This window comes from Gopherus flavomarginatus, chromosome 5, assembly GCF_025201925.1.
Source record: "Gopherus flavomarginatus isolate rGopFla2 chromosome 5, rGopFla2.mat.asm, whole genome shotgun sequence".
Classification (NCBI taxonomy): Eukaryota; Metazoa; Chordata; order Testudines; family Testudinidae; genus Gopherus; species Gopherus flavomarginatus.
In genome coordinates, this window is record NC_066621.1 from 46,723,988 (window position 1) to 46,736,696 (window position 12,709).

General features: G+C 45.5%; 1 protein-coding gene across 3 annotated transcripts in view; it reads left to right on the plus strand.

The window, feature by feature from the left end:
- The window catches only part of EPS8L2 (EPS8 like 2), a 134,701-nt gene that overhangs the window by 77,414 nt on the left and 44,578 nt on the right, over positions 1-12,709 (plus strand). For all 3 annotated transcript variants that reach the window (XM_050952855.1, XM_050952853.1, XM_050952852.1), the window contains exon 4: positions 6,974-7,038. In XM_050952855.1, coding sequence (XP_050808812.1) covers positions 6,974-7,038 — 65 coding nt within the window. The remainder of the gene's footprint in view (positions 1-6,973; positions 7,039-12,709) is intronic.

Below are 12,709 nucleotides of genomic sequence, written 5' to 3' on the forward strand. Positions count from 1 at the left end.
TGCTTGTCTCCCACTCATGAGGTCCGGAGGTCATATGAGGGAGGGAACACAGTGGCACAGGATAGAGGTTGACTAATATTTTCCAATAGTTAAAACCACAAGATTCTTCATACATGGTGCCTAGAGAGAGTAGTGACGGGTGCATTAGAAACACTGTATATTAGATTAGGTTCTCACTGATAAATCATGGTCATTTTTCATCAGTACATTCTGTGGATTGGAAACTCATATTTGACCTGTAAGTAGAGCTGGTCAAAAAACAGAATTTCCATTCTATGGGAAATTCCAAGATAACTTTTCATTCCGAATCAGCAGCAAGAGTCAAAAATTCCATCAGAACAAGCATTCCTCCTCCCCCACATAAATTTGATTTGAAACCAGCAAATTGTTTTATTTCTGCAATATCATTTTGATAATGTCAAAACAATATGAAATACTACATATTGGAGTATAATATAATTCACCAGTAACTGCGCACCACACCATAGTAATCTAGCTCAGGAACCAATCCATGCAACAAACCTCGATGCCAACTCTGCCCACATATCTAAACCAGTGACACCATCACAGGACCTAACCAGATCAGCCACACCATCACCGGTTCATTCACCTGCACGTCCACCAATGTAATATACGCCATCATATGCCAGCAATGCCCTTCTGCTATGTACATCGGCCAAACTGGACAGTTGCTACGGAAAAGGATAAACGGACACAAATCAGATATTAGGAATGGCAATATATAAAAACCTGTAGGAGAACACTTCAACCTCCCTGGCCACACTATAGCAGACCTTAAGGTGGCCATCCTGCAGCAAAAAAACTTCAGGACCAGACTTCAAAAAGAAACTGCTGAGCTTCAGTTCATCTGCAGATTTGACACCATCAGCTCAGGATTAAACAAAGACTGTGAATGGCTTGCCAACTACAAAACCAGTTTCTCCTCCCTTGGTTTTCACACCTCAACTGCTAGAACAGGGCCTCATTCTCCCTGACTGAACTAACCTTATTATCCTTAGCTTGCCTGCATATATATACCTGCCCCTGGAAATTTCCACTACATGCATCTGACGAAGTGGGTATTTACCCACAAAAGCTCATGCTCCAAAACTTCTGTTAGTATATAAGGTGCCACAGGATTCTTTGCTGCTTTTATAATATAATTGTAATTCTAATAGGCAAACTGAAATTAACTGAAATGTTAATCAAAACAAAATGCTACGACACTATTGAAATGAGAAAGTAAACAATTCATTTAGACTTTGTCCCCATTGAAAATTTCCTGAGAATTGCCATGTTCCCACAAAACATTTAGATTTTGACAAAACTGCATTTTCCAATGAAAAAAATTGTTCCATCAAAAATATTTTGGACTAGCTCTACCTGCAGGCCCTTTGGGGCAGGGACACTTCATTTAGTGTCTTCCACAGATTACCAAACACTGTTGATGCTTAACCTATAATATTGCTCAGACACCACTAAGATGGAATACAGTGTATTGTAACAACATAGGGCACAGTTTAGTAGTCCAGGAGAAAACGGGAGATACACAATGCAGTGAGAGAGACCCATACTCTGCTTGCTGAACCAGCCCTGGCAGCTAAGTCTGCAGCTGCCTACCATAGCATAGGAGTGATTTGGACTGTCAGTAAGAGAGGCCTGCAGGTGGTGGCACTGGCCAGCTCCATTTGTGTATTAGGCGCAAGCAACCAGTCAGAGGTAAGATACCCCCTGAGCATACAGGTGCCTCTGGCCACAGGGCTGGTAGCACATGCACAGATGTGGAAGGACACAAATCCTACTTCTGAAAGTCATGGCACTTGGATACCAGGTACAGTAGAAATCCCAAATATAGATTTTAACATATAAACTCACTGGACAAAATACCAAGGCACCACCTGGCCATTGAAACTCCAGACCAGCAGTGTCCCCTCCCTTTGCAGAGTGGCTGCTTGGGAGCGAGAGGGGAAGGAGGCTTTGGTGCAAAGGAGGACACCACACCCAAGTATCGTAGGGCTGAGACAAAGGCTCAGACTGTGCCTTTGCAGTTTGTTACACCGGCAGTTGGCACAGAACAGGGAAATTATTGAGTGATCCATCTCCTGTCATCCACTCCCATCATATGGCCGCCAGAGGTTCGGGGACACCCAGAGCTTGGGGTTACATCCCTGACCATCTTGGCTAATAGCCACTGATTGACCTGTCCTCCAGGAACATATCTCAATCTTTTTTTAACCCATTTGTACTTTTGGCCTTCACAACATGCCCTGGCAATGAGTCCCACAGGTTAACAATGCATCGTGTGCAGAAGTACTTCCGTATGTTTCTTTTAAACTTGCTGCCTATTAATTTTCGCTGGGGACCTCTGGTTCTTGAGTTATGTGAAAGAGTAAATAACACTTTCTTATTCACTTTCTCCACTTCAGTCATGATTTTACAGACCTTGGTCATATCCCCCCTTAGTCATCTCTTTTCCAAGCTGAACAGTCCCAGTCTTTTTAACTTTCCTCATAGGGAAGCTGTTCCATCCCCCTAATCAGTTTTGTTGCCCATCTCTACACCTTTTCCGATTCTAATAGATCTTTTTGGAGATGGGGCAACCACATCTGCACACAGTATTCAAAGTATGGGTGTACTGTGGATTTTATATAGTGGTATTATGCTATTTTTTGTCCTTTTATCTTTCCCTTTCTTAAGGGTTCCTAATATTCTGCTAGATTTTTTGACTGTCACTGCACATTGAGCTGATATTTTCAGAGAACTATCCATAATGACACCAAGATCTCTTTCTTCAGGTAAATTAGGTAACAGCTAATTTAGACCTGATCATTTTGAAATAGGTAGTTGGGATTATGTTTTCCAACATGCATAACTTTGCATTTATCAGCACTGAATTTCACCTACCATTTTATTGTCCACTGTTTTGTGAGATCCCTTAATTAAGTCCGAAGCAGACTACAAAGAGTTACGATCTTGAGTAATTTTGTGTCATCTGCAAACTTTTTCACCTCAGTCTTTACCCCTTTTCCCAGGTTATTTATGAATATGTTGAACAGCATAGTCCAAGTACTGATTCCCGGGGGACCCTGCTATTTATCTCTCCCCACAGTGAAAACTGACCATTTACTCCTACCCTTCGTTTCCTGTCTTTTAGCCAATTACTGATTCATGAGAGTACCTTCCCTCTTATCTTATGATTGCTTACTTTGCTTAACAGCCTTAGGTGAATGACCTTGTCAAAAGCTTTCTGAAAGTCCAAGTACACTCTGTACACTGGATCACCCTTCTCCACATGTTTGTTGAGCTTCTCAAAGAATTCTAATAGGTGAGGCATAATTTCTGTTTACAAAAGCCGTGTTGACTCTTCCCCAACAAATCACGTTAATCTATGTATCTGATAATTCTGTTCTTTATTATAGTTTCAGTCAGTTTGCCTGGAACTGAAATTAGGCTTACCAGCCTGTAATTTCCAAGATTGCCTCTGGTGCCTTTTTAAAAAACTGGCATCACATTAGCTGTCCTCCAGTCATCTGGTACAGAAACGGATTTAAGTGTTAAATTACATATCACAGTCTGTAGTTCTACAATTTCATATTTGAGTTCCTTTAGAACTCTTGGGTGTACACCATCTGGTCCTGGTAACTTATTACTGTTTAATTTATCAATTTGCTTTATTTGGGATATACATTTAATTTGAACCTTCATTGTGATGTCTTTAAAAAGTTTCCATGCAGCTTGCAGGCATTTCACTCTTGTGACTGTTCCTTTTAATTTCTGTTTAACTAGCGTCCTCATTTTTGTGTTGTTCCCCATTTTGAAGTTAAATGCTACTGTGGCTTCTTTGGTATCTTCCCCACCACAAGGATGTTAATTTTAATTACATTATGGTCACTATTACCAAGTGGTCAATCTATATTCACCTCTTGGACCAGCACTTGTACCCTACTTAGGATTAAAACAATTGCTTCTCCCCTTGTGGGTTGTTTGCTGGAACTCTGTTGTTTGGTCTTTGTGAGTAATGTATGGATGAAGAACAAGGATGGCCTGAAGAACCTGCTGAATCAGTTTCTTGCTAGCACTCAACTATTGACATATTTTGAAAAAAATCTAAAGAAGTGACTGGCCAGCTAACTTGGTAGATACTGTAGCATACAACCACATGAATTGGGAGACGCCATGGGACTGAGGTTTCCCAGGCTGGTGGGGTTTGAGAGCATTGCTTGGCACTTCTCCCAGTCATCAGAAAGGGAAAGGCAATATTAGCTCATGTCCACATTGAAGCAGTTCCTTTACTGGTAGATTTGGACATTAATTGCTTGGACCATTGGGCCTTTGTTCTATTGGGACTCCCTGCTTTTCACCTGCGTCCATTCCAATTTATCTTATCTTGCTGGACTTTCTGTATAACCCCCTCTTCATGGGCAGCGTGTGAACTGCCAACTGGGGGAGGCTAGCCCCTAGCCCCGCCCTTTCTGCTCAAGGCCCTACCCCTTCTGCCCCCCAGAGCTCAGAGCCCCCACCACCATGGCAACTGGCCCAGTCCCACCCCAGGCTAGCCCTCTAGTCCCAAAGGAGTACTGGGAGGGCGGGTGGCAGGCGGCCCCAGCCCCAAAGGAGTGCCAGGAGCGTGGATGGCATGCAGCTGCAGCCCCCTCCAACCCCAGAGTGCGAGAGTGTGGGTGGTGCACAGCCCCAGCCTCCCCAGCCAGAGCACTGAGGGTTGGAAGGCTGGAGCCACACACAGGGAGTGGTGATAAGCAGGGAGTGGGGCCACACCTGGCTGTTTGGGGAGGCATAGCCTCCCCCAGCCTATGTAACCCACCACCCATGCCCCAACTCAAATCTCTGTACCATCCTTCCGCATCATATTCAGCTTCCTTCTCCTCGCTTCAGGGTTCTGCAGAGTTCTGCTCCTGCCTGCTTCTCAGCTCTCATTTCCTCCTCTGTCTTGTCACTCAGTGCATTGCTAGCACCACTATACCTTGCTGTCTCCTTCCACTCCTGATGCTGGGCCATTTCCTGTCCATGCTTGGAGCCACCTCCTTACTCTGGAGCACCAAGCACTCTTTTCACTGGTTCCTCCAAACACCCTGCCTGCTTACTACTGCTAATCTCTGCTTGGGTGTTCCTTGTGGTCACTGCTGCACCTGATCATGATACGATAGGTGCATGCCTGTCTATAAATAAACATATGAAGCAACACAATTCCTGTTACAAAAGCTTGTTGTGTGAAAGCAAGCCAGATGCTCTGCACATGATTCTCCCCTTCCCCTTGTCTGGGCATCCCTCTCCCTATCCCATCCCCTCCTTCCTCCTCCATGTTTGATACTCACCCTTTTAGGCTACACACACACCACAGCTTACGTCGGTATAAATTATGTTCCGTAGGAGTGTGAATAAACCAGCTCCCTGAGCTGATAAGTAAGTTACACTAACTGTCGGTGTAGACAGCACAATGCCAGCGGGAGAGGCTCTCCTGCTGACATAGCTACTGCTGCTCACTGGGACTGGAGTAATTGATGGGAAAGCTCTCTCCCATCAGCTTAGAGCGTCTGCACTAGCAGCACAGTTGCATTGGTGCAGCTGCCCCACTGTAAACTCCGTAGCGTAGCCATAGCCTTAATTTATGGTCTGATTCTGTTCCCACTGAAGACTATAGGAGTTTACTGTTGACTTTAGTAGGAGCTGGACTGGATTCTTGGATAATGAGTTCCTCAGGGTGGGGAGCTTGCAGTTTTTTTAAATTTGTAAAGCCCTGTGGCACACTTGTGACACTAAATAAATAGCAGAAGCTGGAAGGTAAGCTCTAGAAAGTTGTAATTTTAAAATTCATATACTTCTTGACATATTTAATGCAAGGGACAGATGTGAAATAATTAACGCTCAAAACAGCCCTATAAGTAGTGATATCCCCATTTCACAGATGGGGAAAACAGACTGAGAGTAAAGTGACTCACCCATGGCCATACAGCAAGCAGTGGCAGAGCCAGGATTAGAAGTCAAGATCTGTCAACTCCTAGAGCTATGCTCTTTCCTGGACACCACAATGCTTGGGATTATACAATAGGGAAAACAGCGGCTAGGAATGGAAGTGTGGGAGATAAAGCCCATGCACGCAGACTGCTTGTTGGAGTAGCTTAAAAGATGCAAAGCACACCAATTTAGTCTGATGGGAGGGAGACTAAACCCACTCCTTTACACACTATGAGATTGCATTGAGAGGATGTGAGCATCATCAGGCATCAAGACTTTTTGATGTAACTATTGTAGCTCTCAAGGTTAACCCCTAAACGTGATGATTAATGCTGCTCAAAAAACTGACATTAAAATTTTTTTTTCAAATCCCCTCCCAGTACATTTTTCAGAGTTTAAAAAAAAAAAACCTATTTTCAGTTATCCAAAATTTTATTGAAAGTATTATTGATGTCTTTGAAAATATCAAAAGAAAAAAAGTTTTGATTTTTTTTTTTTATTTGGACAGAAACAATTTGGTAAATTTGACCTGAATCTGCATTAAAAAAAAGTTTTGTCAGACGTTTTGCCCAGTTGTAATGTAGAGTTTTTGTGCAGGGTGGTGGGTGTTCATAATTTCCTTTTCAGATCAATTTTGCTTTGTGGCCCTGAGCCAGGTTTCTCAGGCAGGGGAGCCATAACTCACCAGCTCTCTTCTGATAACCTCATAGTTTATCTGGCTTTTTAAGTTTCATTTCCTTGACAAACAAGCACTCTGCCCTCGGCTTTCAGAAATCAAGTTACCGGTAATATGAAAATCCAGACGAGTTGCTTGTGAGTCTCTGTAATAAAGATTAATATATTTTTCTACACATGCCCTGTTTCCAATGGATTTGATTAATCCAATGAATTCAGAAGGAGTGAGAAAGGCAGTAGAGCCAGTCATGTGAACTACGTCCTTGGATCCTATTTCACTGATAAATGAACATTAAATGCAAGGCTTGTTTTCTTCTTTTTTCAGAACAAAGGAAAAAATACTCCAACTCCAATGTAATTATGCATGAGACATCACAGTACCATGTACAGGTGAGTTTGCACAGAGCCTTTACGGGAATAAGCAATAAACTGCATCAGTGATGGGTGCTGATAAGGACACCTGGTTCATTTATATCATGACCCTTGCTTAATTCACTATGCATGACTCATCATGGAACCTAATTACTTCAGAGGCCAATTAGAAGCCTTTCTATGAATGAGCAAAGGTCACCCTACCCACACGAAGTCATGAATAGTGTCTGACAATGAAACCTCTTGAACTGCATTCTCCTTTCTCCAGTATTTGGGACACAGTCCGCTAGTTCTTTTTATCTTTTCCTTTGCCCGATGCCTTTTGAGGGCTAATTGAAACGTACTGTTACAACCTGGCCCCCTCCATGCAGTCACCAGTCTGTTGACAGTGGACTTGTGCTTCCAAGCCAACTGAGTCTGGGTAGAGAGTCTAGTTACTGTTTCTTAGGACACGCTCCTGGGCTCAGAACTCTTGCCTGATACTCTTCCTTGGGACAGGGAGGTTCTGCCATCCAATTACCCTAAATCCAGCATTTAAGATTTCCCAAGCTCCCCAGTCACAGATACATGCTCCCCCAGCATTCTACCCAGGCTTTGGGCTTCCAGTTTAAACCCTTCAGGGACAATCTGGCAGGAAAGCAAGGAACACAGCAAAGGAATTTCTAAACCACAGTGATTTTACTCTTAAAGCACCCAACAGTTAGAGATCTTTGAAACTAACAAGAGTACTAAGACAGATCTCCCTCCTTCCGTGATTCCATGATTTGTCTATGTTTCAGGCTGGGCAGGGTTCCTCCTGCCCTCCAAAGTCCTTCTTACATGTGGCGATGGTTGGCTCCTCCACAGAGCTGCACCCCCTCTTAAGTAGGTCTCCAGGCATACATCTACACTTCATTGTAAACCCAGGTCTGTGGGACTGAGGCTTGTGGACTTGGTGTTTCCGAGCCAATGCTTGGGCATCCACCCTGCCTCGGTTTACAATTGCTGGATCCAGGTCTCACAGCTGTGCTAACAAGTCCATAATGCACTACACCGATCTTCTGACTTGCCCCTGCAGCTGACAGGGCTGGACCAGTGTCTTGGGGGAGGGATAGTTCAGTGGTTTGAGCATTGGCCCGCTAAACCCAGGGTTGTGAGTTCAATCCTTGAGGGGGCCATTTAGGGATATGGGGCAAAAATCTGTTGGATGATCTAATTGAGGATAGGTCCTGCTTTGAGCAGGGAATTGGACTAGATGATCTCCTGAGGTCCCTTCCAACCCTGATATTCTATGATTCGATGACTCAGAGCCACCCCTCCTAACAGGGTCCTAGGACCCAGGTCCTGCATGCATGCTGATCTGTGTCAGCCAGATTTGTGAGTGTGGACTCAGGCTCACACTGCATCAGAGTCCAGTCTGAGCGTGCGACATTGAGATATGCTGTCTCTCTGCCAAGTGTTCTAGTGTGAAGCTCCAGCCTCTCCCCCCGTCATGCTTGACCCAGCTGAGTAGAAAAGGACATTATTCCAAGGGGGTTGGCCAGGAGTTGAGAGTCATTCAAAGTCATTAGCGCCAGGTGACTCACAGTGATAGTGCTTCACTGAGATATCTGCTTTCCCGAGCATGGGAATAGCATGCTGAGCTAACATCACGGCAGACACCTCCTTGTGGACTACTTGCTGAAGAGCCATCGCAAAGGGTCAGTGGTGGCGGGGGTCCCAAGGCACCACCTCTCTCTGGTGGCAGTAGGGCCTCATGGCCAGGGTCCAAGATGCCTCCCTCTCTCTGGCAGCGGTAATGCCTCATGGCAAGGACCCAGTAGCCACCGCAGCCAGCAGCTGTATCGCCCAAGGGCAAGAGTCCAAGTAGGCTGCTTTCCTTACTTGCTAGGGTGCCATGTGGTGGATGTGCGGAGGGTAGAGGAACTCCAGCTCACCCTAGTCCAGCTGCTTCTGACCTAGGGCCTTTCAAAACCAGTTACCCTGGTACAAGGCTCAGGGCTCCATATCCCCAAATGCATTCCCTGGGTCACTTCCTACCCTTTGCTCTATCTCTGGGATCCCCTCGAGTGCATCATCTCCTTCAGTCCCCATGGTCGAAAGGCTTCCTGCAGCATGGCTAGGGAGCGCAGCCTCAGCGGTCTGGAGTCCCGGTGGCTTCTCAGCAGGAGTCCGCAGCTCGCATCCATTCTCCTCCTCAGCCAGCCCACACTGAGCTGAGCAGCTTCCTTTTATATTCTCCCTCCGCTAGGCACATGCCCACAAGAATGAGGGAGCATGGTCTCTTGGGCCCAAAGCCAGTTTTTAACCCTGGTGTCACCAGTGTAGGGTTGATACGCCCCATTACAGCCATAGCATTCTGGTTCAATACCAAGCATGCACCACTAAGTTCTCTGGACGAGTTTCTCTAGCTTGCCCAGATAATGCCAAAGCACTGCCCTCTGTAGCAACTAACTCAGCAGTTTTAGCATGGTAGCCTGTTACCAAGGTTCAGGCCTGTCACAGCAGCTTGATCCCCCTGAGCTTATCTAGAGACCTTCAGTTCTGTAAGACAACTCTATCAGCATTTGGCCGGCAGGCTGATGTCAAGGCAAAGACTAGGCCTCTTGGAGCTTGCTGGCTCAGCAGCTCCAGTTTGCTAATCCGAAGCCAAGTAAGCCTCTGTGAAAGTCACAGCCAGAGCACCAGTGGTTAAAATAGGTCCAGACAGGTGAGGTGAGTGCAACCATTGTGGTGGTTGCAGATTGTCATAGGTACTGAGGTTTGCAGTGTTGTTGTAGCCATGTTGGTCCCAGGAGATCAGAGACACAAGGTGGCTGAGGCATTATAGGAACTGGTCCAATAAATATATTAACTCACCCACCTTGACTCATAAGTATTGACATCACATTATGAGAGGACTTTGTGTCATCGCATGTGATAGGACATGGCATGTGGAAGAGAACGGAACAAAGGAATCAGCATAGCTGAAAGGAATCCATGTCCCCAAGAAGGCCTGGAGCCAGACAAAGAGTGTGTGTGTATGTGTTTGTGGGGGAAAAACACTTGTTCTCCCAGCCTCTCTTTCCACTCTGTAGTGCCAAGAAGGGAGAGACAACTGACAAGGCCACTCTGTCTAAGGGAGGGGAAGTCAGCAGCAGAGTCTCCCTTCCTTGCTCCCCGAGGGGAGGGACAGCTGAGTAAAACAGGATCTGCCTCTCCCCCCACCCCCATGCCCAAAGGCATAGGAGGAACCAGCAAGGCATGAGGAGGAGGCAGACTAGGCCTCCCAGCCTGGACAATCCTCCTCCCACCAGATGCGAATGCTGCTGCTCTGCCTAGTGGCGGGAAAGACTCAAAGACCCATCAACTTCCCAGCCAGGCACCAGCCTGTCCTGCTGCTCCCACTTCAGATTCTCCCTCACATCACCAGCCAGTGAAGAGACAGGAAGGGGGGGAGCTCTGGGAGAGTCGAGTTCTCCTAAGCCTAGAAGAGAAAAGGCCTAAGCTCTCACTCTCTCTGCCTTAAGCCAAGCAAGGGGAGCTGTGCTCCCTCATATGATCCCCCACTTTAAACTCTGGTTGATTGGCACAAGCTTATAAATTGAGAGTCCTATAGTGATTGCTGAAATCCATCTGCCAGAACAAAAGGGCCCCACTGAGCGTGACCTCCCACCAGGATTGATACAGGGGCTCCCTCTCCATCTGTTGTTGCTTGACCCTGGTGTGTCCTGCTCAGTTATTTCCAAACCTGTTTGACAGCAAGGTAGCAGCGCTCCCACCTTCCATTGTTACAGACATTCCACTGCCAAAAGAGGAGCCAGCCTCGTCAGAGAGATGATCTCTGCTCTGCTGAGCCCTGAAATGTAGCATTTTGGTGGTGATCCTGTCTGGGAACATCAGGCAATTTCTCCATAACACCAAGATTTGGGTCTCCCTGTCATGTCAGATTTTAAAGCCCAAAGGGACCATTAGGATCATTTAGTCTGATCTTCTGCAGAACACCAGCCGCTAAGCTTCACCCAGCCACGACTCAATCTGCTAGGCAGAGGGTCAGCATCTACAGGCAACACGAGAATAACAGCCTCACTGCTGTTCTTTGCCCATCACTATCGGGGTGCTGTTTGAAGAGGTGCACTGGGGAGGAAAAGCATTCTGCCCAGGGTCATCATGACCCTATCTGGGGCCTATTAATAGGTTGTGGGGGATCATGGCCATCCTCCCTTATGTGGCTAGACAAAAAGGGGGATGGGAGCATCCTGATAAATATTTGTTGCAAAATAGCCTTATCAGTGTGGAAAAGGTAGAGAATCACTGAGACAGAGGACATGGAGAGCCTAACACAGGTGTTTGTGGTTCAGCCATCTCACTGCTATCAAGCTGCATTTTAAATAATTATTTTCTAACTTGTTGAAAATTAGGAAAACCATAGACGTGAACTAAAAAGCTAGAGCAGGCAGCAGAATCTGATGATGCATGGCCTGTCAAGTGTGCAGAATGGTGACCAGCCATCCTCTGCTGTGTGCAGTAGCTAAGGCCTCATAGCAACACTGTTCTAGGGGGACTCTAGGGAGACTGTTGCTTCAGAAGATATCCCTGCCAGTTTAACATTGAATTGGGTATTGGAGGCTGAAGCAAGGGCAGGCTGCCAATGGCCTCTCATGGGATGTGTGGATCCAAGTGAAAGGTCTGTGCTTGCTCCTTAGCTCCCTGAGGTGGAATGGTATTACAGAAGCAACACAATCAGCAGACAGTGTAGAGGAAGCATCTCTTGCTGTGCTGGGGCAACACCTTCTGCTTGATGCAGAAGTGACATTGAGCATCTAGCCCTGCCCAGAGGTTGTCAGGTGGAGGAGGAAATGGGTTGATCCCCGTGGACTGTTTCCAGTCCACAAGAAATAAAAAGGTATCTAAAACCAGTTGGCCACCTGTCATATATTTTAAATGCATGAGGCAGGAAAAATAGGGAGATGGATTTTTGAGATAGGAAATAACTTATCAGAGGTTCCTATATACTAAAAGGAATATCCTTCTCTCTGCTGTGGAGGCCTGATCCTGCAAAGCACTTAAGTACCTGCTTAACTTTAAGTAGGTACCTGAGCAGTCCCATTGAGTTCAATGATACTACTCAGCTGCTTAAAGTTAAGCTCCGACTTAAGTGCTCTGTTGGATTGGGGCCTTTTTGTCTTGTATAATTAAAGTTCAGAATAAGTAACCTGATGGCCAAGAGCCCCACTTTTACAGTTGGTCACTGATGTGCATCTTGATTTACACTTAAGAAAAGGTCCCTAACACGTGACAAGAATATTAAACCACAATTTCAGCTAGACCTTACTCTAGAAAAAGTGTGGTGTATAACTGCACCAGAGGTGTATAAACTTTGTACTGTCCATATTGTCATGAATGACAGTATAATAAAACCTTGAAATGGCTTCATTTCCCACTGGCCAGTCATTTTTATATGCACACTTGTATAGACACATGCTACACATCATAAGCTGAATGACTAAAGCAGGGGTCGGCTACCTTTCAGAAGTGGTGTGCCAAGTCTTCATTTATTCACTCTAAATTAAGGTTTTGCATGCCAGTAATACATTTTAATGTTTTTAGAAGGTTTCTTTCTATAGGTCTATAATATATAACTAAACTATTGTTGTATGTAAAGTAAATAATGTTTTTAAAATGTTTAAGAAGCTTCATTTAAAAGTAAATTAAAATGCAGAGCCCCCCG